The sequence below is a fragment of the Spinacia oleracea genome, chromosome 2 (assembly GCF_020520425.1).
Source record: "Spinacia oleracea cultivar Varoflay chromosome 2, BTI_SOV_V1, whole genome shotgun sequence".
Lineage (NCBI taxonomy): Eukaryota > Viridiplantae > Streptophyta > Magnoliopsida > Caryophyllales > Amaranthaceae > Spinacia > Spinacia oleracea.
In genome coordinates this window covers 66722423-66748974 of record NC_079488.1, presented here as the reverse complement: position 1 = coordinate 66748974, position 26552 = coordinate 66722423, and the positions used below count along the sequence as shown (strand labels likewise).

The window sequence follows — 26552 nt, the reverse complement described above, 5'->3', positions numbered from 1 at the left end:
TATGCATAAATCAGGGGGAGATAGCTTTTAATTTTACAAAATAGTGGTATATGGATTAAAATGATACATGGATGGTAAATATGGTACAAGTTTTTGTCATAAATTATGAACACGGGTATGAGTTTATGATATTGATATCATCCTGTAGATGGAAAAAAAAAGATGAATATGTTTATTGACATTAATATGTACCACAATTACAATGAATACTCCCGAAGAGTGTAAACTATCTTTCCATAAGTTTTGTTAGACTGTCTTGCTATTACAAATGACACACCAATTTGTGTTGTTATATCACATCACAATATATTCAAATTATAGTATTTTATAATTACAGTGATCACTCTGAGAAGATAACCAGCAGTTATCGAATGAAATATTTTATATGATATTATATATGTATGATGTGATAATTTAGGCCATCCGAGTTTAAGAACACCCGTCATGAGAGTTTATTGTCAAATAAAAGTTTATGTGCTGACACCCCCTCATATGTTGTATATATATTCAAAGGCAAGACATATTGATGAGGTTGAGTTGTATTTCAATCGAATAGTTATAATGAATCGATTGAGAAAATAAATACAAGAGATATTAATAGCTTTGAAAACTTTTATAATGATAGGTGATATGAAGTTCACCATGATAGTAAGTGACCTGAAGTTCACCAGATTGATAGTAGGTGACTTGAATATCACCAAGAAGTTTACAAAAAATGAAACATGATAGTAAGTGACTTGTATAAAGATATGATAGGTGACTTGAAGTTCACCATGATAGTAAGTGACCTGAAGTTCACCAAAAATGATAGTAAGTGACTTGTAGATCACCAAGAAGTTTACAAGTGTTTTGTGATTGATTTAAATATCGTAAATCTCTTGATTGGGGCAAAATATGTCAGCACGAAATGAGAAAATGTGAAAAAAATACAACTGCACAGTGTATCTACTCCCCATGATCAATGTTAATTTCCAGAAGAGAACAAAAGTATGAAACATTTATTAAAATACACGCTGAAAAGTGTATTATTAGTTGGTGAAAGATTTTATGCCCCATAATATATTGAAAATATTTTCTCAACTTAGGGGGAGACGAGCTAGAATAAGTTGGTAAAATTGAAAGATAATACATTGATCCCCATATGAGTGAGTGTAAATGCCAACTTTAGGTCCTCAAAATATGTTTGGACATGAATATCTATGAATTAATTATGTTAAGTTTTACATGTCTAAAGACATAAAGGTATATGATAGTCATAATGCTCGATGTTATATATAGTAAGTGTTGAGAAATATATATCTTGCCAATATTTATTTAAATCTCTACACCTGAAGTGTAGATTATATATACGGTTCCAACATAGTGATGAGTTACATAATTATTTATATGAAAGGGCAAGATAATGCAATTGATAATTTTTTTTGAAAAGAAAGAAAACACTATTATATAGTGTATGAAATACCCTTGAAGTGGTATTAATATCTGAAAAATAATAGATGGCCCGTGAGGAAAAAAAAGAAAAAAAAAGAATGGTACCTATTGAATAAGTATTCAGATATCATTGATGAATAACATGCAAAGTATATGTTGAAGAATTTTGATGATACCGGTAGATGATGGACCCGAAATATAATGCATATGCGAGAAATAATGGATTTTGAATAAGGGATGGTAAATCTATGTCTATTTCGATGTAGACATAACTATAATGATCAAATGAGCTCATGGACCTGAAGTCCAACAAGTTATGGATTTGAAATATCCACGCTGTACAGAGTTTTGCATTTTGAGTCTTACATTCATATACATGTGTAGTTAATAGGTAATGCATCATTCATGATACATTTAGTTTGTTTATGTTTTATCATGGTATGATTTTGATTTACCCAGTTATAATTTCATATTAATTAATGTTTCAAAACTATTATGATGTCGTATATGAATATGCATTCAAAGAATGTTAAGACGGATTTGCATCTTTTGGAAATTTACAAGAGGAGATTCTTACTCCATTGGGCTAGTAGTTGCAAAAGAAATATGTAATATTGATTTAATAGCATGTTATGAATCACGCAAATAAGAAGAGTTCCTGAAGAACTTATACATGATGTTCTTAACATCTAGCCCTTTAAATTTTACATATGAATATCACAACATTGATGAGATATTATCAAACTCTTGAAGAGTGTTTTTGAAATGTCGTCTCAACCAGTAGTTTGAGTACTTGAGAATTATGAAATATACATATTAGATTATTCACGGAAGAATTCTTGTACAAATAAGAGTTGATTCAAAATTATAAGATAAAGTATGTAATGTCCTTACATTGAGTTTTATTTTATGGTCCAGAAGAACCATAAATTACATTATACCCTAAGTTGGACAGTGATATTATTATTTGTCATATATTGTCATGAAAGTATGATTAGAGAAATTTTGATCAACATTAATGATTACAACTACTTATGACCTCCAGAAGAAGGTTTATATATGTCGAATATTTAAGGATACGTTTTGTAATATTATGTACAAGAAAATATATTTATTTCAGGTATTATTGTCAAAAGTCTGGTGATATAAATACTCACTTAGTGCATACAAGTGAACGTTTGAAAATTCAACTCAAATTGTGGAGAATCAACATCCAAGGAGTTTCATGTTGCTACATTTGGAAAGTTATCAACGGTATTAGATTCATTGAACTAGAAGATCTCAAGTCATGTATTCATTAGGGGGAGAAAATACGCGTTGCACTCTTTTTCCCTTAACCATGATTTTGTCCCATTGGGTTTTCTTGGTAAGGTTTTTAACGAGGCAACATCCCAAGCGTATTATGATGAGTGTTGTACTTTTTTTTTCCCTTCACTAAGTTTTTATCCCACAGGGTTTTCTTAGAAAGGTTTTTAATGAAGCATCATCTCATGTACATTATAGTGTCATTGTATTATTTTAGATAATGGACATCCAAGGGGGAGTGTTATAAATGTATTGTATTGTGGATGCCCATTATACCCCTGACATCCTTATCCTATATAATGCATGTATATGTACATATTATATTGATGGGAATAAGATCATAACCGCCTGTTTCTCTCTTCCCCTCTCTCCCTCCCCTCTATTTTCATAACAGGCATAGGTTATTTACTAATTATACTTCCTCCGTCTTTTAATACTCGCAACGTTTGTTAGTCTCACGCATGCCAATGCACAACTTTGATCATTTATATCTTAAATTCTCTTTATGCAAAAATTATAAAAAAATTGATATTTTGAAAATACACATTGAGACGAATCTAACAAGATCCCACATAACTATGTTTTATCTTATACAAAAAACACTACGAATAGTCAAAGTAGATTATATGAATAGTGGCAAAAGTCCAAACGTTGCGAGTATTAAAAGACGGAGGAAGTATAACCCAGATACAATTTTATTCTTTTTGACACGATGGTCAAGTTTCTACTTGCTATCCGTTAAGTTACGAGTTCGCTTATTAGAAACTACCTCTTATGACATAAAGGTAATGTTGCGTAAATTTTGACCTTTTCTAGATCTTGCGTTAAATAGCAAAAGCATTGTGCATTGAGTACGAGATTTGTAATGCAATTTTATTTCATTTGTTATGTAATTCTTGCATTGATCATATACAAGATCTTGCGTTAAATAGCGAAAGCATTGTGCATTGAGTACGACATTTGTAATGCAACTTTATTTCCTTTGTTATGTAATTCATGCGTTGATCTTATACTAAGGCGTTATCGATTCGAGTAGCGGATATCCAATTGAGTAACGGGTAGCGATTTAACTAAGTCAAAACGCTAGTTGTGTTCAATAAGGCAACGGTGTAGGTAGAGGGTAATGATTAAGGTAGCCTTTTAATAGATTGTGTCAAACGTTACTTCGTAATAAGAAGCGTTCTTACATTAGAAGTAGCGGTGGAATAACACATCTATACTATATATTAATATATGTCTATAAGAAGGCATACGTGATGTGTGACACTCTGCTTATGGGTCGTTCGCTCCATGTAATCCTTACATAGATAAAAAAAAATGTCAAACACGATTTGGTTTGAACCCCTAACATTAGCTTTTACCACTAAACTTATTACATGTTTCATGTTATCATTGCAAAAAAAAAAAAAAAATACTTCAATATAAGTAAATGTAAATGTTATTAATGTAGTAACACGGGGCTTCACCCGGGCCCAAAAACTAGTTGATTGTTATATGTTGAGCATTCTTGATAAACCGAATGCCGTATAATATTGTTTGAGATTTGCTTGGTTGTAGATAGAATTTAGGTAAATTTGTCAAAAATTACCTTATAAAATTGAAATTTTGTGAAAAAAAAACTTATAAAAAAAAGGTGTAATTAATTACCTTATAAAAGTTTTATGTGGTAAGATACTAACTTTGTTCGTATTATAAACATTGATTCAAAATTTTGGGGTTGGCGATATCTCACGGGAAAGTCGTATTTGAATGGCACGTGACATATATATGGTAATAGAATATCAATCCAACTAATTCCGGGAATGCTAGTATCTTATAACATAATTTTTTTATAAAGTAGTTAATTGCAACATTTTTTTCCGCATAACTTAATTTTTTAAGGTAGTTTTGACAAATTTATCTTATTTTAATGTGATTTTAACCAAATTCAAATAAACTGAGTATTAGTTACAAATTTCAAAAACATACTCCCTCCGTCTCTTTTTGTTCTTTACGTTAGTTATTTTTCACGCTTTTTAAAGATTAATTAATTTGCCTCGAGATTCCTCAATTTTTTTTATTTAAACAAGATAAATTACGTTTATTTATAATGTTTTCACTTTTATCAAAATTCTGATATTGGGAAATGAGAAAAATTTAATGTCCCAATTGAAAAAATGTGAGGGATTAAATGACCAAATGAATTTAATTGGTTAAAATAATAATTATACACATATTGGATAGAATACTAAGTCATTTATGTGATAATATAAATGGAAATGTAAAGAACAATTTGAAAAACCCAAAAAAAACCGTAAAAAACAAAAAGAGACTGAAGGAGTAGTATACAACAACCATTCAAAATCCTAACACTTATAAAGCCTTGAACTTTTATTTCTATTCACCCAATAGTGCAATTACCTATATATCCCTAATTTCCTTCTTTGTTTTTCTTTTGTCTTATTCTTATCAATAATGTAATGTCTATTTTACCCTTCTTTTTTGTCTTTGCTTCTCTATGAGATGTTCCCCCTTCCATTTCAACCTAAGCACGTTGCTAATGTTCCATGTGAAATACTACAATATTAATTCCGGAGAGCTTAATGTTGCATGTGAAATGTTAAAATATCAATGAAACCTCTTGTAAACGTATTTATAATCACATATTATCAATTATGAGCAAATCGAGCTTTAGCTTTGTTTTCCTAGAGCTCGCCATAAATTTTTAAATGTCATTTTACGAAATAATTTTTTTATACCTCGGAGGAAGTAGTAAGTTAACTATTGAATTAGTTTATCATGTCACACAATATTTCAAGCTAATGTGTGTTCTACTAGCTAGTTTATACCCCAACAGTTAGCTATTAGTTTGACTAGAATTAAGTTTGTGCGATACACGGATCAATAAAGTAAAGTTACAGAGGAAATGCATGATTTGTTACTTTTTTATGGGTTAAAAGTATTAACGACTGGATTTTCCATCGTAAAAGAACCATTACGACATGATTCCAGTCGTACTTGTCAATAATTATTTTAAATTTAATTTAAAATTATTTCATTGGTCAACTTTTTTTTCAACAACTAATATGGTTTGGTTAATTTAATTTCTCATTTCAACTTCACTGGTTAAGTTAGTAGTTTGAAATTTCTAAAAATTACAAGTAAATTCCTAATTATAACTATACAAACTTTTATGTAAGGCGGTCTTACACAAAAGACCACCTTAGTGTCATATAAGTTAAAAAATGAAATCAATTAGTTAAGCACTGTAACTAATTAGTTAAGTTTTGAATCTAATAGTTAAGCACTGAAACCAATTAGTTAAACAATAAAACTAATAAGTTAAAAACTAAAATTAATTAATTAAGAAATGGAAACAATTAGTTAAACAATCAAAGTGGTCTTTCTCGTAAGACGGTCTTACACAAAAGTTACCGTTATAACTATATGTGTTGCTCTAAAATACACTATTTGAAATGCATTTCTTTTCTTCTTTCATAATGTTCCGTTCTTACGTTCGAATGGATGTGTCGATCAAATAGGCAAAAATCTAACAATGGCAGACTTTTGTATCTTTTTGTTCCATGTATGTTCCAATGCGCGATGGATGAATCGGTCAAATACGCAACACTCCGTCAATATGTAGCTCCGTAATATTAGGATGAGTTTATCCCTAACCTGGGTAGAAGTCTGGAAGGGAGTTTGGACTCTGACTTTTGGGATATTGTAGTAAAAGACTACAACAAGTTTGGATGTGAGTTTGAAAATCCAACACTCACTCAAACTTACTTATAACTCCATTTTTTTCTCCAAATAAATTAAATCATGTTATATCATCACACTTTATCTTACTTAATTCTCTTTTTATATGAAATTAGGTGAGTCTATGGATAATGTGTAAAATATAGAGCGTCTTGTATGAGTCTGAATAATGAAAAGGTAAGAGATGGAAAACTGAAGTGACAAAGCCAGGAGTTTGGGTTGAGTCTTAGGGATAAACTCACCCTTAACATTTCGTTATTCTAACTAATACTCCCTCTAGCTTTTTTGTGTATCCACTTTCTAAAAGGATTTTTTTTATACCAACTTCTACTTTATTCTATTTTTGATGAACAATTTTTACCATCTTACTCCTTTTTCCCATAATAATTACAGAGTACTCACATTTACCTCATATCTCTCCTATTTATTTAACTACATATTCAGTGATTTTTGATACTTAAATAAATGCAATTGAGATAGAGAATAGCCATACATGAATAACAAAGTGGAATAAAGGGAGTGTTTTAACATTTTATAATACACAATAATACATTTTGTGCCCCGTCTTGAAAAAAAAAAAAAAAAAAAAAAGAAGCATCAAGGCACTCCCACCTAAAGATGTCCGGGCCGTTCTTCGTTAGGAGCCCGCATGTCATGGGAAGTCCACTTATTTTATGCTAGGACATGTCATACAAGGGCCAGAAGTTTTAAAGGGCTAACTCAAGCCCATATGTGGTGCATTCTTAAACGGAAACTAAGTTTCCACTCCCAACTTTTTTTTTTTTCCTTATGTGTTTGTATTTTTTGGGGCCGAATCTAGGGCCACTTGGGGTTCCATTTTTGTTATAACCATTGCAGCCACTGAAGCAACTAACCAGACGCATCAGAGCCCCATTTTTTGGACTAATCAAGATTTAAAGAGGCTTTCTGGGAGTTTCAATCGCTATTGGTAATCCACCCGCTAGGGGAAGGACATTCATATTCAATTGTTCTTGAGCTTGCTAAAGGGTCAAGTTCAAAACGGAAATGGAACTCTTGGGGCTTTCCATTTTTTCAAATGAACGATTTGAAGACCGCCGGTCGACACATCCCGGACGCAATGTGAACTGGGATATTGCCTACTTTCACTCAATTTTACATGCTTTATCATATCGGGCATTGTCAGATCCGCAGTCCACAATTTTGTGTCCGCACTGGGACAGTCCAACCCAGTTTCATCTTTACTCTAACCGAAAATTCAACAACTAATAGTGCCACTCGTGATCTGATTCGATATTAATACAAGTAGTTCTTTAAAAACTGAATTTCTCCTTCGAAAGTCATTAACTCTAAACCGGCTCCAATGGAAGATAAACTTGAAGAAAATAGACATCTTTATGTGGACAACATCAAACTTTATGTCAAGGATAAGGCATTTTGATCTTGAAAACAGCAAAAGAATAACACCCTGTTTTCCCAACCACATAAATATGGTATAGACTTTGACATAGTAACGCCTCATAAATTCCCAACAACTATTGTGACTCAAAGGTCTTCCACTCGTATAACATTGCTTCCTGTAAGACATTCATTGATTCATGTAAACTACAAACATGTTCTTCAAGTTATTTCCATGGGGACATCATAAAAACAAGAAATACGCGTTATTAGCATCGCTTTAGCAGGTATTGATCCATAGCGATTGTACACCGGCTCAAATGTTTTGTTTGTTATACAAGCTAGCACAATCAACTGCCAAATATCAAAAAAGTAAAAAATTTGTATATTAAGGTGATCTAAAGTTTTACAACATCAATAATCAACTGCTGAAAATATCTTAGGGGCTGCCTTGCACCGCCAGCACGGTACAAGTACATGGAAATTCTGCTCCTCAAAACTGCATATGCAGAACAACGAAAAAATTATCGTCTCCAATTTCCTTTTATTTTCAAAAAATACCTCTTGCCTGTAAAAGCTTCTAGAAGTCGATCCAGGAAATGGAAGAGCAGAGAAGAGAAGGATGGCCAAGGTCCTTAGGTGGACTTTCACTGTGAACGGAAAATGCCACTTACTGCATCATAGCTTGGAACGTATAGAACTGCAAAAGTGACCGAAACCAAAGACATTATTACTTGCATTTTAAGTAAAAAGGAACAAAAAGCAAAAAGTAGATGAACTCCGATTAGGTTACCATCGCCATGTGAAGCCATCGTAAGGGGAGAAGATAAGAGCTTTTGCGCGATGGAAGTAATGTCCTTCTCAGTGATTTCATCTATAGTTTTCAAGAAATGCTCTACTGGTTTCCTGTAAAGTAGAAATAAATTTCTTATCAACGGGAAGACCTAGCTAAACACAAAATCTTTTGTACATGAAAGAGATAAATGAACATTAAATAGCAGCTTCTTTGCTAACACCCAAACTCTAGACCCTACAATGGTATAATGATCCTTCATTCCTTCTCTCCAAAAAAAATATCATCCATAATTAAAGTCATGAATTTGGTTAAAACACAAGGCATGAACAGTGTAAAGCATCTAGAAACAGCGGCTTGAGCCACATGCCTCGTACCAATGCAACATTAATTTGGCTACTAACAGCCCACTATTTCCACCTTTTAACATTCTAGTCCAAGGCAGATCACCCATCCAGACACAAAGCTGGAAAGAGAACTGTTCTTATGACTCGGTTTTGCGGGCTGTTTGGAAAGTGGGTGGCGGGAGGGGGAGTAACATCATGGCAGCAGCAGCCATATTGATTCTTTATCGACCATTGTCCTCAGACTCCTCATTACCGAAACTTTTATTGGAGTGCAAGAGACACATATCTTCTCACTTTTTACAGGCTAGCAGTGCAACAGAAGGGGGCAAAAAGAGAGAGAAAAAATGTAACAACCACAATGATGATCTAGCAAGTAATACCTACGGCTCCGCAGCATGAATAAACAAATCGCTAATCTTATCTCACCCCAATTCAAGAGTTTGGGAACAAATTTTTTTAATCATACTCTGTACTCAAAATACTTCTTAGCACTTTAAATTTTAATTGTGTGAATTTCTGAAGAAAGAAGAGGCATTAATTATATATTACTAATAAATGAGATTATACCATTATAGAATTATTATACTTCGTTTATAAACCTAAATTATCAATGGTATTTACATGCAGCTCTGGTAACAAAAAACAGTGTGTAACGTCTCCGTGTCAATTCAAAACACATATTATGAAAAGTTGAACAGCCCTGATATCATTTCCATCAGGCTCTAACTATGTCATCAACCTTTGCACAGATGAACGTATACGAACTATAAACTGCTGTTGCCAGCCAACAAAAAATAGCATTACAAAAACTATTGCCAAAATTTAAATCATTTGGAATTGTGAAAGAAAAATAAAACGAGAAATCTGGAGACAAGAGTAGAGATGAATAGAGGCAACAATGCTAACATGGAATTAGCAGTTTTAGCGCACACAAAAAAACCAAAAAGAATATCATAAAAAGATACCTCTCTCCATAAGTCAAAACCTGCCTACCAATGTCTTCTGATGCGACCATCTGTAAAAGTATACAACCAATAAAACACAACAAAACTACAAAGATTAAAGAAAAAACACCAGGACCAAAGAGGGCATACTCTAGATTCCAAGTTCATAAGAATAGCAGACTTTGTAGCCACTTTAGCACGACTGAGCTGTAACTGTGAGACTGGAGGAAAAAAGTGAAAATGGGTTGAGAGACGTTGCAGTTAGTAACTCCAAAATATACAACCGGAACTATTAGCATGATCAAATAGAAATTACTGATGGCAGACCTTGGCCAGGTGTTGCAACTGCAATGAGTTCTTTAGCAGCAATCTCAAATGCCTTCACTATGAAGTCAGATCCCTAAAATGAGGATATCAGGATTAAAAACCAAGAACAACCATACAACGGGAGGGGGGGGGGGTGCTTATTTCATTCTTCTTCCTCTCTACTCCCTTTAAATTCTATGGTCCCCAATCCCACTTTTATAGTTTCAGTTGAAAAACAATAAATAATACTCACTACCTTTTTTTATTCACTTGTACTTGACAAAACCCCGCCACCAATACTCTCCGATTTTCCCAGGGGAGATGGGAATTTTTTGGGGGGAATGAGAGAGTATTACTCTTCTAAATCCAACATCAGAAATATCAGATATCTTGAAATCAGCACATCCAAACTTCAGATCATATAATGAATTGCAGCATCAATTGATGCTAAGAACAACAAACAAGAACCATCCAAAGTCAAAACATAACGAAACTACTACCCTACTACACCTTGCATCAACACAAATATTTTCAGCAAGTGGCAAGTAGCAGCAAGATGGTTTAGCATGACAGTAAAGCAATCAATGACTAGACCAGCAGACCCCATATCCTGTCTCCCCCCTTATTCCCTTGGGACTAATCCCTGTGGAAAGAGCATATTATTTTACTGAATAAGCTGCAAATCCAAAATAGTTCATGCCAGAGATCAAGCTTCGGAGTAATTCAGCAACCTTGCCAGCATTCCCTGCAATCTAAACAACTTCACACTCTCACAACTAGCGGGCCCTTTCTCTAAAGTTCACCTGACTTCTAGAGTTCTAGGATTTTGATTGATTTAGGGGGAAAATAAAATACTTCATGTCCTTTTTAATTGTAGTCAGTGGCAACAGTTCCAGCTACAGTGAATACCATCGATCATCACCCAAATGATATCATTCCAATATGATTATAAACAACACTCAAGCCGCAGATATACTAAATTAGTAAAAGGTCACACCAACACCACTCCCACCTCAAGCCATTTCAACAATATCAACCCTACAGTCAAGGGTGGGTAAAGGCAGAAAAAAATATCCTTATTGAATTGCCACAACACCACAATAAAACCTCAAAGAATCACCTCCTTTGCACAAGATCTGATCAAGGGGGGTAGATAAAGCCACAAAGATAAAGATCTCAAAAATTAAAATGGGCAGACTTGGTTCTTCCTGACGATCTAAGGTGGCAGTGGTGCTCACAGTAAAAAGAAAAAGGGTAAAAGATTAGTAGGTGATGGATTTGAAGGCAATAGAGGACAGTATAAAAGGGTTAAATGGATGCCATATGAGCAATGTAAAATTAAAGTCGTCCTGCTGAGGAGGTATAGTGCCTGGAATTGGATCTAAGCTATAATGACATTGGCAAGTGAAAGACAAGAGCAAGAAGGTAACACTGTATGCTACTGTTCTATGCACATGCCTGAAATAACTTCAAAGCTGGATTGTTGCAATACTACTGACAATGGTGGCTGCGAGAGAATTTGATTCCCTAAAGAAAGGGAACGACAGAACTATGAGGATTGGAGTGGAAGTGTACATTAACAACCTCAACATTAACAATATTCCAATTTCCCCCAAGGGCTCGCACAAATCAGTGTAAGGGGGTTGAATATTTTCATACTCACACCTAAAAAGGGGGGAAATACAAAGTCCCAAAATAGACAATCAGCGTTCCCACGGCCTTAATAAAAAGGCAAAGAAACTCTAAGAAATCATATAAAAACCGAATGGCAGGATCCATTCCCTTTCCGATGAATGAAAAGCTTGGGAGAATATGCAAGTCAAAGACCTGCATTAAATACTAAACTTGGACATGCAGCAGCTAGACCATTCCTTTTCATCATGAGTAATAATAAGTAATTGTTAAGCCGTATGGCCTTGGAGATCTTAAGAGAATGTGGTCCCTCGCTAAATTGCAGCATTGCAAACTTGGACAAGAGAAATTAAGCTGACAAGGGGAAGGTCGGTGACTCTCCAGTAACAAAATAATTCACTACAGGATATACGAACTATATATTTTGCCTACAAATTCCACTTCCAAGTCATGAAATATAAAGCATTAGAAAACAGAACTAACTGTATTCCTGGTCTATGCTAAGGTATGAAGATAAGCAGTGATAAATCAAGGAACACCCCTGTTTTATGCAATATCTGCAAAATAATTACATGCCTGTATCATGTATGAGGATACTCAGGAGATCATGCCAGCTTACAGAAGCCAACATGTCCAGATATATAAATAAAGAGCATACTAAAAAATTAGTGATTTCATCACAGATATAATGTGATAAATCAAGCTAAATAACTAAGCGTATAGAAACTTAACAAAAGGAAAGAAGACATATTTTGTAGTAATTCAAAGTTAGAGAATGCTTACGGTGGTAGCTTGAATTCCAAAGATTCCAGTAGTATTGTAGATGCTGGTGAAGGCAGAGAAAGATTGGATTTGTGGATACTGGTTTAGGACATTCAGATCTGGTAATAACAAAAATAAAAATAAAAAATTAGAAGAAATCAATATTACTTCAAGTATACAGTCAAACACAACTGCAAGTATACACGGAAAAGTATGAAAAATAAACTTAAGAATTTAATAGTTCATCAGTAATTTGTTAGCGGAAATTTTCTCTCTCTCGAAAAGATAGGGGACATGGCCTACTCAGCAATCCATACCCTCCTCCCCCCATTAGATACCAATAACAGTCCCTCAATTCTTTTTTATTCTACTCACTTTCCAATTCGGGGTGTTTTTGAAAGTTCTACTCACTTTTCCCCACAAATGTTTACACCTTTCCACTCACGCTCTTACTTTTACTTTTCCTAACGTAAACCAACCTTTTTACTACATCTCTCTTACTTTATTCACTTTTTTATACACCCACTCACCTTTTCCTTGTTTACCTAGAAACAAGAGGCTACAATAAGTGAGCAGAACAAAAAGGAAAGGAAGGAGTACATTACTTTTTCAACAATACACTCAGGACAAGGATTTTTTCCATTTTTCTTCAGATTCTGAATACAACTATTTAAAAATCTTAATAGGTTACACGAAATACTCACATAACCGTGAATACATTCCTTTTCCAGGACCACCAGCTGAGAAGGACCCGCCACCTCCCATAAGCATCTACATTTAACCATAAGTTTTTCTTTAGTTCACCAACAAGCAATAATTTAGAGATAGACATAACAAGGAGTGGACTGAAAACGTGATATAGCTTTTCTAATTTTAATCTACAAAAGAACAACAGCCCAGTGCCTCGACTGAGGCTCTTGTTCAAGACAGCACAATTGGTCATTTGGATGCAGCTATTCTCCTATGAACACTAGTACAATACGCAATCAAACACATGAAAAAATCACTGCACCTATTGTTATACCTGAAGAACAGTCAGAACCATTGCATCTTTATCCTTCTGCCAGCCACCAGGAAGTTCAAAACCCAGTGCAAAATGTGTCACCTGAACAAGTAAGTATGTTCAAGTGTTAACGATAGTTATGAATCAATGAATATAACTGAGAAAATTCAACAAGCTAGAGTTACTAACCTCTGACCCTGCTTGGCAACGGTAATCCCCGCCAATGTAAACCGACTTTGGCTCTTCTGGGCGTGGTACATGAGGTAAGTCTGACAGAAGAGGCTCTGCAATTGACAACAGATCTTCATGCTCAACCCCAGAAGCAGCAAGTACCATACGTGGAGCAGTGTAATTCTCCTGAAATCCTCAAAAGAAAGCCTTGATCAGAATCAGAGTTTACAACAAAAAAATATGGCAGAGAAAGTCTTGATGGCTAACTTAAAGCGTAAGAATCATGAAGTAAAAAGTATACAAATTGCATATTAAACTTACAGCAACAAATTGTTCCAGAGCAGAGCTATCCAATCTGCCAATTGTTGATTCTTGAGCCATAAGAGAATGTGCAAGGGCACCAGAATAACCGGCAGAATGAATTGCCTCAACAAGCAATGCTTGGGGATTGTTGGAAGCTTCCTTTACCTCACCTTTCAGATTCTTAAGCTGCAAGAGCCGTAAAAACATTTCAACATAATTTCTCTCAATGACCAGGGCCACTATATAGGTAAAGACTAGAGTCGTGCGGTAAAGACATTACCGTCTCCTTGATTTCCCAATCCAAGAATGCAGGGTTCCTAACAGAATCTACAAGAAGTTCGACCATTTCAGGAACATAAGTCTTCAAAGCATCAAAAGTGTAACCCATCTGCTCCCGAGAAGCAGAGGAGCACACATTGCCTCCTACGGCCTCCACTTCACGCACAATACGCAGGTGGCTACGATTTGTTGTGGTTTTGAATGCCATGCGCTCTAAAAGGTGTGTTGCACCAAATGAGAGCGGTGTCTCATATATTGAACCGGAGTCAATATACAAACCAATAGAAGCAGTAGGGTTCTGCATCAGAAGTTCAAAATAAGGAATTAAATTATAGAAAACTTAATCAAACCAAACCCTTTTTCTGGTACTTTATGAAAAGATATCTGAGCAAGAACAAACATTCAAACTTACAGAAGATGCTTCAGAAGCAATTTTTACTCCATTAGGAAGACTAGTTATCTTGGTTTTCGCCGGCTCCACGTAATCAGGCAGAGATGGAAGCACCGATACTCCCTCTAGTGGGAAATCTAGGGGAGGGAGGGATTTACCACCCAACCAGTTGAATAACCCCCCTGAAGCGTTTGTTTTTGCAGATACAGCACTTGAACTGGCATACCTTGTCAAATACCTGCTGCCTTCACGCCCCTAAACCAATATTTTACATCAAATAATCAACATCTCCGAGATTGTGCACAATTGTATCATAAAATTTAAAAAAAATTAAGCAGATCGAGAAGATAATTGCTTATTTTCTTTTAATATTTTCCAACATGGAAAATTCATTCATTATCGTTACCCTAGTGCCTTCAAAGAGGCTCCCGGGACAAGCAGGGTAAAGAGGGGTCGGATGTATGCAACCGTACCCTTACAATTGCAGAGAGGCTGTTTCCAATTGAAACATAAGCAATAACGGGAGGACCATCTTCTAATGGAAGATTCATTAAAGTATCAAATTTATTTATAGCATTGGACTCTATAGAAAATTAGCTAATCATTCGTAAACTGAACAAATTAAAGGAAAAACAGTCTAACTAAATACAGTAACGCAAAATCTACACAATAGAATGTCGGTAAACAAGTTGGAAACTTTGTAACAAACATTACATTAACGGCTACAAAAAGAATAAGGCATTGCACATAACATCAACAAAATGGAATCCCGACATCAATGAATCAGAACTTCATCAGCGTATCGAAAACATAGTATAAATGATACAAAAATCAATTTCTACGCATGATACTAATCAAACGGAAAATGATTCAAAGAAGAGCCGATATTTCAACAGATCTAACCAACAAACAAAACATCAATTTCATTTGCGATCATCAATTCTCGTCAAATCGAATTCGATTGACGCGTAAATAAAATAATCAAAAGAGATTATTAAAATTAAACCACCAATTGAAAATGAACATCAACCACAGTATGAACAATTTAAATCAACAAAATTAGGGTTTTCCAGAGAAGTGAAGGGGGAAATGGAGAAAAAAGTATTACCTTGTTTAGGGAACGAAGGCGAGAAGCTGCGGCTCTGTACATGGTAGAATTGATGAGGTGATTTGAGCTTCAATGGAAGAATTCTCTCTCCTATTCTCTCTCTTCTCTAGTTCGTGGAAGAGTTGAGACTTTGAGACTGCTGTTTAGTTGTTTCAGGGAGGAGAGAGAAAAATGGGGGAAACCAAAGTTGTAGTGGGCCTATTTTAGCCTACAATTATAGAGGATTTTAAGCCCAAATCCCCGAATTAGATCTTAACACTAATCCGTAAGTATGGACTATGGAGTAGGGTTAAAATCTCGTAAATCTTGTAGCCTTATAGATGTTCGAGAAATACCTTGAGCTCGAACGACTTTTTAAATTTTTTGTTCAAGCATTTCACTCATTTTAGCTGAGCTGGTAAATGCTCATTTATATTCCAAGCTTATATGAGTTGAAAACGACGGAATCCATAACTAGTATTTAAAAAGGAACACCATAAATTATTAGAAGTCATGTGGCATCTCATTATTAGAAGTCATGTGGCATCTCTCTTTACATCCATCATTTTGTTTTATTTTTTTTCAAATTTTCTTTATTGTTTCTATGATTTACAACTTCTAATGCCTCTTCCACTCCATTTTCCTTATTCAACATCAAGTTATTAATAGTCTAATATAATCATTAGTCTCTTCCACTCCACCCTTTAACATCCAATATTTATTCAACATATAATTTTTATATTTTTCCAACCTTCAAATTACACCTCTATTTAATTCACATATTACCAAAAATCACAAGTACTCACTAATTAAAACTTCAAAAGACATCTGAACAACCACTATACAATCGCCCGTTCTATGAACGGGCTCAAAAGCTAGTTTGGTTTAATAAACGAGATTTTCAATCGTGATCACTTTTTTCATATCAAAACAGATGTTGCAATCTACTACCAAAGCGGCAAAGCAAACATGAACAACTAAGAGTTGAAAATGAAACAATACAAATACATGATAACTTGATTGCCAAAAAGTGCAAATGCATGTCTTGAAGTGAAAGAAAAACATCTAAATAGTACATAAGACAAGGATACAATGTGTAAGGATTTATTAGTTAACTACTTAAAAATCCAAATGCATCACAAGAACGCTATTTAAAATAAGAGATGGCGATATTGTTGAGTAGTGTATGAGTTGTTCTCCTACATTAATGGGCAAAACTAGAAGGTGTTCAAAGTTTATTTTTTCTTCTTGTACTTATTGTACAATAATTTGCAGACAATATGCAAACGCATACGTTGTATTGAGAAAGTGGAAGCCCCAATAAGACACCAACTAGTACTAAAGATGGATGTGGGTCATGGCGGGCAATGCTTTGTGCCGGAATAGGCCAACGAGGATGTAAAATGTGTGATGCTTGCATCCATGACTCTTGAACTTCAGAAAACGTTTATCAACTCGGATGCCTATCAGATCATCTCGGAGTTGAAGAACATGTTTCAGGACTAGGCCAGAATCGAAAGATTCAAAACTCAGAGGTTGATTCATGAGACAAAGCTTGAGAAAGGAGAACCAGTAAGCGCTCATGTTATTAAAATGATTGGATTGTTTGAGAACATGAGGGCTTTAGATTCTGATATCTCAAATGACATGGCCTTTGACATCATTCTCCATTCACTTCATAGTAGACATAATCAGTTCAAGTTGAACTACAATATGAACAGTATGAAGAAAACTCTTACTAGGCTTCACTGTATGTTGAAAACCGCTGAAAAGACGCTCAAGCAAGAGAGTAAGCAAGACGTGCTTATGGTGCGTAAGGCAAAGGCTTTAAGTTGGCAAGGGAAAGGACAAGAAGTGTAAGTGTATGTCTTCTCCCACACCTAAGTCCAACGGCGCCAATTCTGGTAAACGGAAATCCCCGTGACTTTGAATGCTTCTATTGCAAGAAGAAGGGGCATTGGAAGAGGGATTGCTTGAAGAGAAAGGAAGATGAGAAGAACGGAAACGTTGCTTCTGCTTCAGGTATGGATGTTATACATTGTTATCTTGCAAATTCTACTTCTTGGGTATTGGATACTGGTTATGGCTCACACTTATGTTCCAATTCACAAGGACTAAGGAGAAGTAGAAGGATTGATAAAGGCCAGATGGATCTACGCGTGGAAAATGGAGCACGGATTGCTGCATTAACCGTAGGGTCCTATTTTATATCTTTGCCTAGTAGTTTTATTTTGGAACTAGAAAACTGTTACATGTTGCTAGTATCACAAGAAACATAATTTCCGTTTCATGTTTGGATTTTAAAGGTTTTAGTTTTGAATTTAAAGACAATAGTTGTTCTTTTTCCTTGAATGACATGTTTTATGATTCTGCACAACAAGAAAATAGTTTATATGTGCTTGATACGAATAAACAAATATTTAACATAAATAGGAAAAAGGCAAAAGCTGGTGATTCAGATCTCATATATCTGTGGCATTGTCGATTAGGCCATATAAACATAAAGCGCATAGAACAACTTCAAAGGAAGGCACTTCTTGAATCATTCGACTTAGAGAAGATTGATCAATGCAAATCATGTTTACTTGGAAAAATGACAAAGAAACCTTTCTCAAAGTTGGGAGAAAGAGAAAAAGAACTACTAGGGCTAATACATACCGACGTATGTGGGTCTATGAGTTCGAAAGCTAGAGGTGATTTCAGTTACTTCATAACGTTTACGAACGATTTCAGTAGATATGGCTATATTTACTTAATGAAACACAAGTCTGAATCATTTGAGAAATTCCCAGAATTTCAGTATGAAGTAGAGAATCAACTTGGAAAGAAAATCAAAGCTCTAATATAAGATCTAGGAGGTGAATATCTTAGCCATGAGTTTGATGACCATCTTACATAATGAGGTATTCTTTCTAAATTGAGTGCTCCGGAGACACCTCAATGGAATGGTGTGTCGGGACGGAGAAACAAGACCTTACTTGATATGGTCAGGTTAATGATGTGTCAAGCCAAACTTCCTTTTCAATTTTGGGGACATGCGTTGCAAACAACAACACTCAAACTGAATCATGCTCCGTCAAAAGCTGTTGAAAATACTCCATATGAATTATGGACTAGGAAACTTCCAAAGTTGTCTTTTCTAAGGATTTGGGGCTGCGAAGCATATGTCAAGCGATTAATTTCAATCAAGATAGAACCAAAATCTGACAAATGTTTCATCGTTGGGTATCCAAAAGAAACTAAGTGGTATTACTTCTACAACAAGTCAAAGAACAAAGTTTCCGTTGCTCATGACGGCGTCTTTTTGGAAAAAATCACATTTTCAAAATGACAATTGGGAGAATAATATAACTCTAAGACATTAAAGACGAACAACGAATCGAGAAATCTTGGAAGAAGTTCAAGATGAAGAACCTCCAAGGCCTTTAGAAGAGCCAGTGGGAGTAGTTCATCAAGCCGTTGTTCCCCCTCGTAACTAAGTTCAGCCGAACAGATGGACTGGTGTCCTCTTTGAAGGAAATAATGCCCTTGGTCCAAGTATGCATTCAATGATAAGTATAATGAATGCGGTTCAGTATTAATTAAACAAGTTAATAATTCAGTGAGATCAAGTGAGCTGAATGCCTAGCTAGAGGCCGCTTCAGTTCAAGTGGAATTAATAATATTAATCAACAGCTTACTCTTGACTGAACCCGTAGGGTCACACAAATAGTGCATGAACGGATCAAGTATTTAAGTAAATTAAATACTCTATTTATGAATATTCGGAATTGACGGATCTCGGTTCCAGTGGGAGCTGAAATCGTCAAAAGGCAAAATATGAATACTCCGGAAATGATGATATTGCCGGAAACGGAAATATGGATCATAACGGAAATATAAATATTATCCAAGTCGTAGATGTTGCCGGAAACGGAAACATGGTACGTATCAGAAAATATTAGCGGAAATAGAAATATTGCCGGAATCGGAAATATTGCCGGAAACGGAAATATTACCGGAATCGGAAATATTGTCAGAATAGGAAATACATTCCGGAATCGGAAATATTAAATATTTGTTCGAATCGGAAATCAATTCCGGAATCGGAAATATTAAATATTGTTCGAATTGGAAATGAGTTCCGGAATCGGAAAACGAATCCGAAGCGCGACGTACGAAACGGTCTGTAATACCCCGAATTTTTTAAAACTCGATTAATTATGCTTAAGTATTTATTTAGTTTAAAATCGTTTTAAATCCTAAATTCGAACTTTATTGTAATTAACGAAGTTTTATTTCGCTTGAATTTTTAATATTGTTACACGAATTACTATTTTTAGATTTTATAATTTAATTTCATATTTACAAGCTTAATCTTAATATTTTCGGATTTTAAATAATTTCGAAACGTTCTTATCTTTATTCGAAAACTAAACTTATTTTACAAAAGTTTTATTTCACGATATATTTTTTTTCAGATTATATTAATCTCGTATTTTCGAGAATAATTACGTTTTAAATATTTCGTACGTTTTCGTTAACGACTTATTCGGAAAATAAATTCAATTACTTGCACGTTATAAATATTATTTTCAGAAATTAATTTAGTCAAGATCGTTATTTTAATTTTAGTTATTAGTAATTTAATTCTGAAAATCAGCCCAAAAATTACTAAACTACCGTTATTAGCACCTAAATGAAACAAAGTCAGCTTCTCTTTTCTCTTCTTCTTCCTCACGTCACTTTGGCCATGGAAGTCAAAAGCTCCACTTTCTACTTGTCACCACCTCAAGGCACCTCAATCTACTTGTCACCACCATATTGCAATTCAAACCTTACTCATCAAACCTACTTGAATATCTGGAAATCTAGAACTAGAATAGCTCATCTTATTCATCAATTTCTTTGATTCAATCTCTTCCACTTGTCAATACAATCAAGCTGAGTTGTTGCATCTATGGAGCACCATAACAACTATAAATAGCTGCTCAACCATCTCAAATGAAACACAAATCAGATTAACCACTAATTCCTAATTCACCATTAAAATTACTTAAAATTAATTCAAGAAATTTCCACCACCACCACCACTTACTGCTGCCGCCACCACCACTTCCTGCCACCACCACCCTGACCGCCCAACACCACCACGACCACCGCACACCCTTTCGCCACTCGCCGTCCTCCACGCCCAGCCTCCCCTGCCTCCATCTCCTCTGCGCCCATCCCCCTCCATCTCCCTCTCCTCCTCGCAGCCATGCCACCACACCACCACCAGCGCATTGCGCCGCCCAGAACCAGCCACCCCGCCCTCCACCTTGCCCGAGCAGCGACGCCTTCTCCGTTACCGTCCACCTCTCAGCCCTCCCGTTTCTCTCCTCCCTCTGTCGTGCCCCTGTTGCTGCCTCCCCCCCTGCTTTCTCTGTTGTGCGTGTGTACATGAGGTTTTAGGAACCAAGTTCCTATTTTGGGGCTTGGTTTTTATTCCACAATCCAAGTAAGCCCAACTACCATCTTGGCCCAAATTTCTTTACTCTAATATTGTTAATATGTTTCACTATTATGTTTTACTTAATATGTAAAATTATTATACTTATTTATTCTAATATTGTTATACAAATAAATTTGATGATTATTCTAGATTTAAAACTTTTCCAAAAACTTGAATTTAATTATACGATTTATTTAAATACTTAATTAATTTATAAATTTTAAACTAATAAATTATTTGGAAAATATTAATCGTTTCAATATTAATTCTAAAATATTTATCATTTTATATATTAATTCAATAATTTAATCTTTTGAAAGAATTCGGACTCGGAGCTCAGAAAGAACGAACCAAGGACAAAGCTTAACGTAACGCGGAATTTAGGTAACGGCTATTGCTAGTATCCGCAATTCCCTTCTAAATGTGTTTATGAAATCATGACAATATGATTGAATTTATGATCTGAATTCTTTGACATGTTTTATTGAATTGCGGGAAATGAATTATGTTTTGATTGAATAATTTATTATAATATGATTTGATGGAATTATTCCTTATTTCATGATTGATTGAATTTCTTATAAAATGATATTATGATTGATTGAATTTCTTATAAAATGTTGTTTATAAGAAACCATGAAAAGAAAAGGATGTTTGATCGTATGATCCAAAGGAAATATGTTACTTCAACTGAAGTAAAAAGGCTAAAATGTAAAATTAAACGAAACATGATAAATGAAAGTGAAATTCCTAGTCCGTTTGGCAGTATATGTTCACAGGTTACGATCCTCGGTCATGCATGTACCCATGGGGCATCCCCCCATTGAGCCAAGGCTCTCATGTTTCCGGGCCAAGGCCCCATGTTTAAGGACAGCGGTACATCGTGGAAGGCGTTCCACCATGTCATACTTGCCACGGCTAGCATGTGTACCCTAAAGTTATGAATGAATTAAATAACGAACTTTATAAAATGTTTTAAATTATTCTATTCTCCCTGTGTTATTAAATGAATTGAAATGAATTTACGTTGCTAGAATAGTTCGTTACTGAGTCTTCGGCTCACCGTTTTTGTTTTCTGTTTTAGGTACCGCGGGGATCAATGGAGACGAGTAGTGGCGAGGAATTTCACTTGAATAATATTCACTTAGTTTATGCTTAATGTTTTAATAGTTTAATTAAAGACTCTTAGTAAGTTATGTACTTTTATTTCGGTAATATAAAGAATTATTATAATAACTTTTGGGATTTAATAACTTATGATTGATGGTTGCCTTGTAATTCCCAAGAGGGAGTTACGGCAGGTAATGTCCCGACCAAATTAGGATAATTCCGTTGCCAATTATGCTTTAATAATTGAATTAGAGGTCGGGGCGTTACACGGTCGTCGGACGAGCTTGCTAGACGCAAGGCCCAGCACGAAGCCAGGCCCGCGCCTAGCGAAGCCCGCGCGCACAAAGCGAGCAGCAGGCCCAGCGCAGCAAGAGAGCAAGGCAAGGCCCAGCAGTAGCGCCCACGATGGGCCGCGTGCTGCCAGTGCCCTGGCTTGGGCCGAGCCGCGCACCAACGCTTGTGGGCTGCGTGGCTGCGATGCTACGTACGACTGAGTCCTTGGTCGTTTAGGATTGCTTGCTTAATATCGTTTTCCTAATTCTACTAGAATTGAATGTTTTTGTGTTTGATTAAACATTAAATTATAATGGATTAATTTAACTAGAATCCTAATGGATTTAGTTATTTGAATCCTAGTAGAAATCTAAGTCCTTTATTTCCTCCCTATAAATACGTGGTTCATAATCACAATTGATATACAAAAATTCAATAAGTATTCATATACTTTAAGTTCAAGTGGGAATTTAATAATTTGTCTAAATTAATAATTAACCTTTCCGAATAAACGTAATACCTTAGAGAATATCCTAGTTGGTTGAATCTAAGGCGCATCCGAACGTGTTGTGGACTATCTACGGTGGGGCGATATTTGGAGTCCTAAACTTGTTCTTGTTCGGTTCGGGAGCAGCTAGGGAAGGCACGCATCACATGTATGTATCCTAAATTATGCTAATTAACTATGTGGCAATTAATTTGGATTCCTGGCTTTATGGTTTTTCCGCATGAAATATATGATTCATATTTGTCATAACCTAATAATTTGTCATGAAATATATGATTTATATTGTCATATATTTCATATATCATATTTCATATGACCATTTTCGAAAAACTCTATCCATCAAAGTTGAACGTCTTCAATGACTCTGTGAGAGGACCATTCAAGTCAGTAAATTCCCAATGACTCGTGAGGGAACTATTGCCATTTCCAGTGATGAACTTCAGTCAAATGTTATCACTCGGGGGCTCGTGAAACCTTCGTTAGAACTTAGATTTAACCAAGCTAGGTCCTAGATGCATTCCATCTACCAATACTTTGATTGTCGTCTTGCTCAGACTCAATCAAAGTGGCGGCTAACTGTAGACGCCTACATTTGTCCCTAGGCCCGACACGGTGTGTTTGATGATAAAACCAAACACCGCTTGACTAAGCTTTCCAAAGTATGCGACGAACGATCCCTGACTGACTGATAATCCCGTAAACCACATTTCCATTTTTAGAAGCTGCTATTTATAGTAATCACTATGCTTGGACGCTGCCCAGAATAGCAACCATGCAAGATAAAATATCTAAGTGTTTGAATTGCCTTACGATTCATCATTAGGCAAGGACTAAGAGTTGCAGTCCAACTCGTGTTCCTAAAGGATAGAAAGCGTGATAAGACTAGGCAAAAACCGATAAAGACTGGAAAAGTAGACTAAAATACCAGCGCTGGAAAATTTAAGTGCTGGCATTCCAAGCGCTACTATTTTCCAGTGCATAAACCTTAAGCGCTGGTTTATTCCAGCGCTGCTGTTTGCCTCTTACACAATCACGCAAAAAATAGAATTGATCCAGCTATCACCAGAGCAAATCTGGCGCACAAATGACTAGCGCTCCTGATCCAAGCGCTGGAATTTTCTAGCGCTCAGAAAATCTCAGTTGGAAAATTCTCATTTCGAAATTTTATCTTATTTTGGCCTATTTTGCTATAAATAGGGCCTCTAAAAACCGGAAAAGAACACACAATTCCAACCCTAAACCCTTAAGCTTAAGTATTGACCGAAGCTTTCTTCTGTCCCGTATTCGTGCGTATGCCGCTTTAACACACTTGCTCACCGAATACTGTTGAAGTGCTGCTGAAACCTAAAAACAAGTCCTTAAGCCTAAAATACTCAAAACTCTGGAAGAATCCCGTCCCATACTCAGTCAGTCATCGGAAAGTTCTAAAACCAAACGGAAAGCTAGCAAAGTCAAGTGGTAGGTGTTCCTGAGAACCGCAGTAAAGCCTACGCTTTGATGTAACGTGAATCTATATTTTTATTGATTTCCTCACCATATAAATTTGCTAACTTTAATCTATTATATTTCTCACGCCTAAATCAGATAATATTTGGACAAACCGGTTTATTGTTAAGCTCCTTTAATCAACCTAAATCAGCGTTTTGACATTGTTTAGCAATATCTGTGCATTAAAATCAATCAATAGTAGCAATTTAGCATAACGCATGTCCCATCATCGTCACAATTGAACTAGTAAGGACCGCGCCGCGTGGGCTAATGATGGGCACTCCCCGTATTAGTAAAAGTCCCCCGAACTCTCAATCTCTGCTCCACTGGATGTACGTTGAGGGATCTCTATACCAGGGATCACAAGGGAATATATGGCCGTCGTGAATCACATATGTTTGCACTCCAGGCATGTCACGATAATCGGGTTTTGTTAGTTTTCTAAAACTGAATGACGACTCCTAAAGACTAGTAAAAAGAGGCTAGCGCCCACAGTTAGTCCCTGTTTACTTAATATGCCTGCCACATCCAGAAGAGGGAAAAGTCGTGCGGGCCGTACACTCTTTCTAAGAGGCGTCTTGTCATGTTTTTCGACCCCCTCACAAAACGAGGAACCTATGAAGTTTGACATCCTTGTTGGCTTGGATCCAAAGGTTAAGGGCAGCTTGAGTTACCTCCGGACCAATGGCTTCCGGTAACTCTTCCTCAAGGACATACTCCTTTTCCTCATGCATTAGAACTATTTGCAAGTTCCCTTTCCAATCGAGGAAGTTATTGCCATTCAACTTCTCTTTGTCGAGAATTGAATGCAAATTGAAGGAGTTGTTATTGTTTGCGGCCATTGATTACTACAATTGAAAAGAATTTGCAATAAATAACCATTCATAATCCTTTAATAACTTTGAAATAAAAGAAATCATGAAATCATTAAAGTTATTAAAAATTTCATTCATGCAACATAAACATGGTCCAAAATGAATGAAACGGTTCCAAAACCCTAAAAGTCCTAAATCCTTAAGCATGTTTTAACTTGTCTTAAGTCTTTTAAGATTCTAGGTAAGCAAAACCGATTGCTATTAATCTCGAAATTACTCTTGGTTAATAAACTAATACCATAATTTATCCCGTTACCATAATATATGCCAATATTGTTTGAGTTAAAACCACAATCAACGTGTTCCTTTGGGATACCTTACCATCTAAGTCTACTAAAATAACACCTCGCTTTGGCGGAAACCTACTATCTTAGGTCCTTAGATTTTTATAAGTGCTTGATTTGGAAGGCAATTATAAACTCAATATTACTTTGGACCTAGTTGTTGAAGGAAATAATGCCCTTGGTCCAAGTTTGCATTTAATGCATTTAATGCTAAGTCTAATAAATGCGGTTCAGTATTAATTAACAAGTTAATAATTCAGTGTAATCAAGTGAACTGAATGGCTAGCTAGAGGCCGCTTCAGTTCAAGTGGAATTAATAATATTAATCCACAACTTACTCTTGACTGAACCCGTAGGGTCACACATGCAAATAGTACGTGAACGGATCAAGTATTTAAGTGAATATATTATTCATTAAGTACTCTATTTATGATCATTCGGAAATGACGGATCTCGGTTCGATCCAGTGGGAGCTGAAATTGTCAAAAGGCAAAGTATAAGAATATTCCGGAAATGAAGATATTGTCGGAAACGGAAATATGGTTCATGACGAAAATATAGGTATTATCCAAATCGTAGATGTTGCCGGAAACGGAAACATGGATCGTATCGGAAAATATTATCGGAAATAGAAATATTGCCCGAATCGCAAATATTGTCGAAAAGGGA

The 26552-nt window shown here is 35.5% G+C and overlaps 1 protein-coding gene across 1 annotated transcript; it reads right to left on the bottom strand.

Annotated features, from left to right (window-relative positions):
• Positions 1 to 8092: 8092 nt before the first annotated feature.
• On the bottom strand, positions 8093 to 16099 carry LOC110775737 (mitochondrial-processing peptidase subunit alpha). Its single transcript, XM_021980339.2, has 13 exons — positions 15894 to 16099; positions 14807 to 15040; positions 14396 to 14692; positions 14134 to 14301; positions 13831 to 13998; positions 13663 to 13743; positions 13343 to 13409; positions 12660 to 12757; positions 10266 to 10338; positions 10089 to 10159; positions 9960 to 10009; positions 8648 to 8760; positions 8093 to 8554 (listed from the first exon to the last, which is right to left on the bottom strand). Exons 1-13 carry the CDS (start codon positions 15933 to 15935, stop codon positions 8502 to 8504), a joined length of 1515 nt encoding a protein of 504 aa, XP_021836031.1. The 5' UTR covers positions 15936 to 16099; the 3' UTR covers positions 8093 to 8501.
• Positions 16100 to 26552: the final 10453 nt, after the last annotated feature.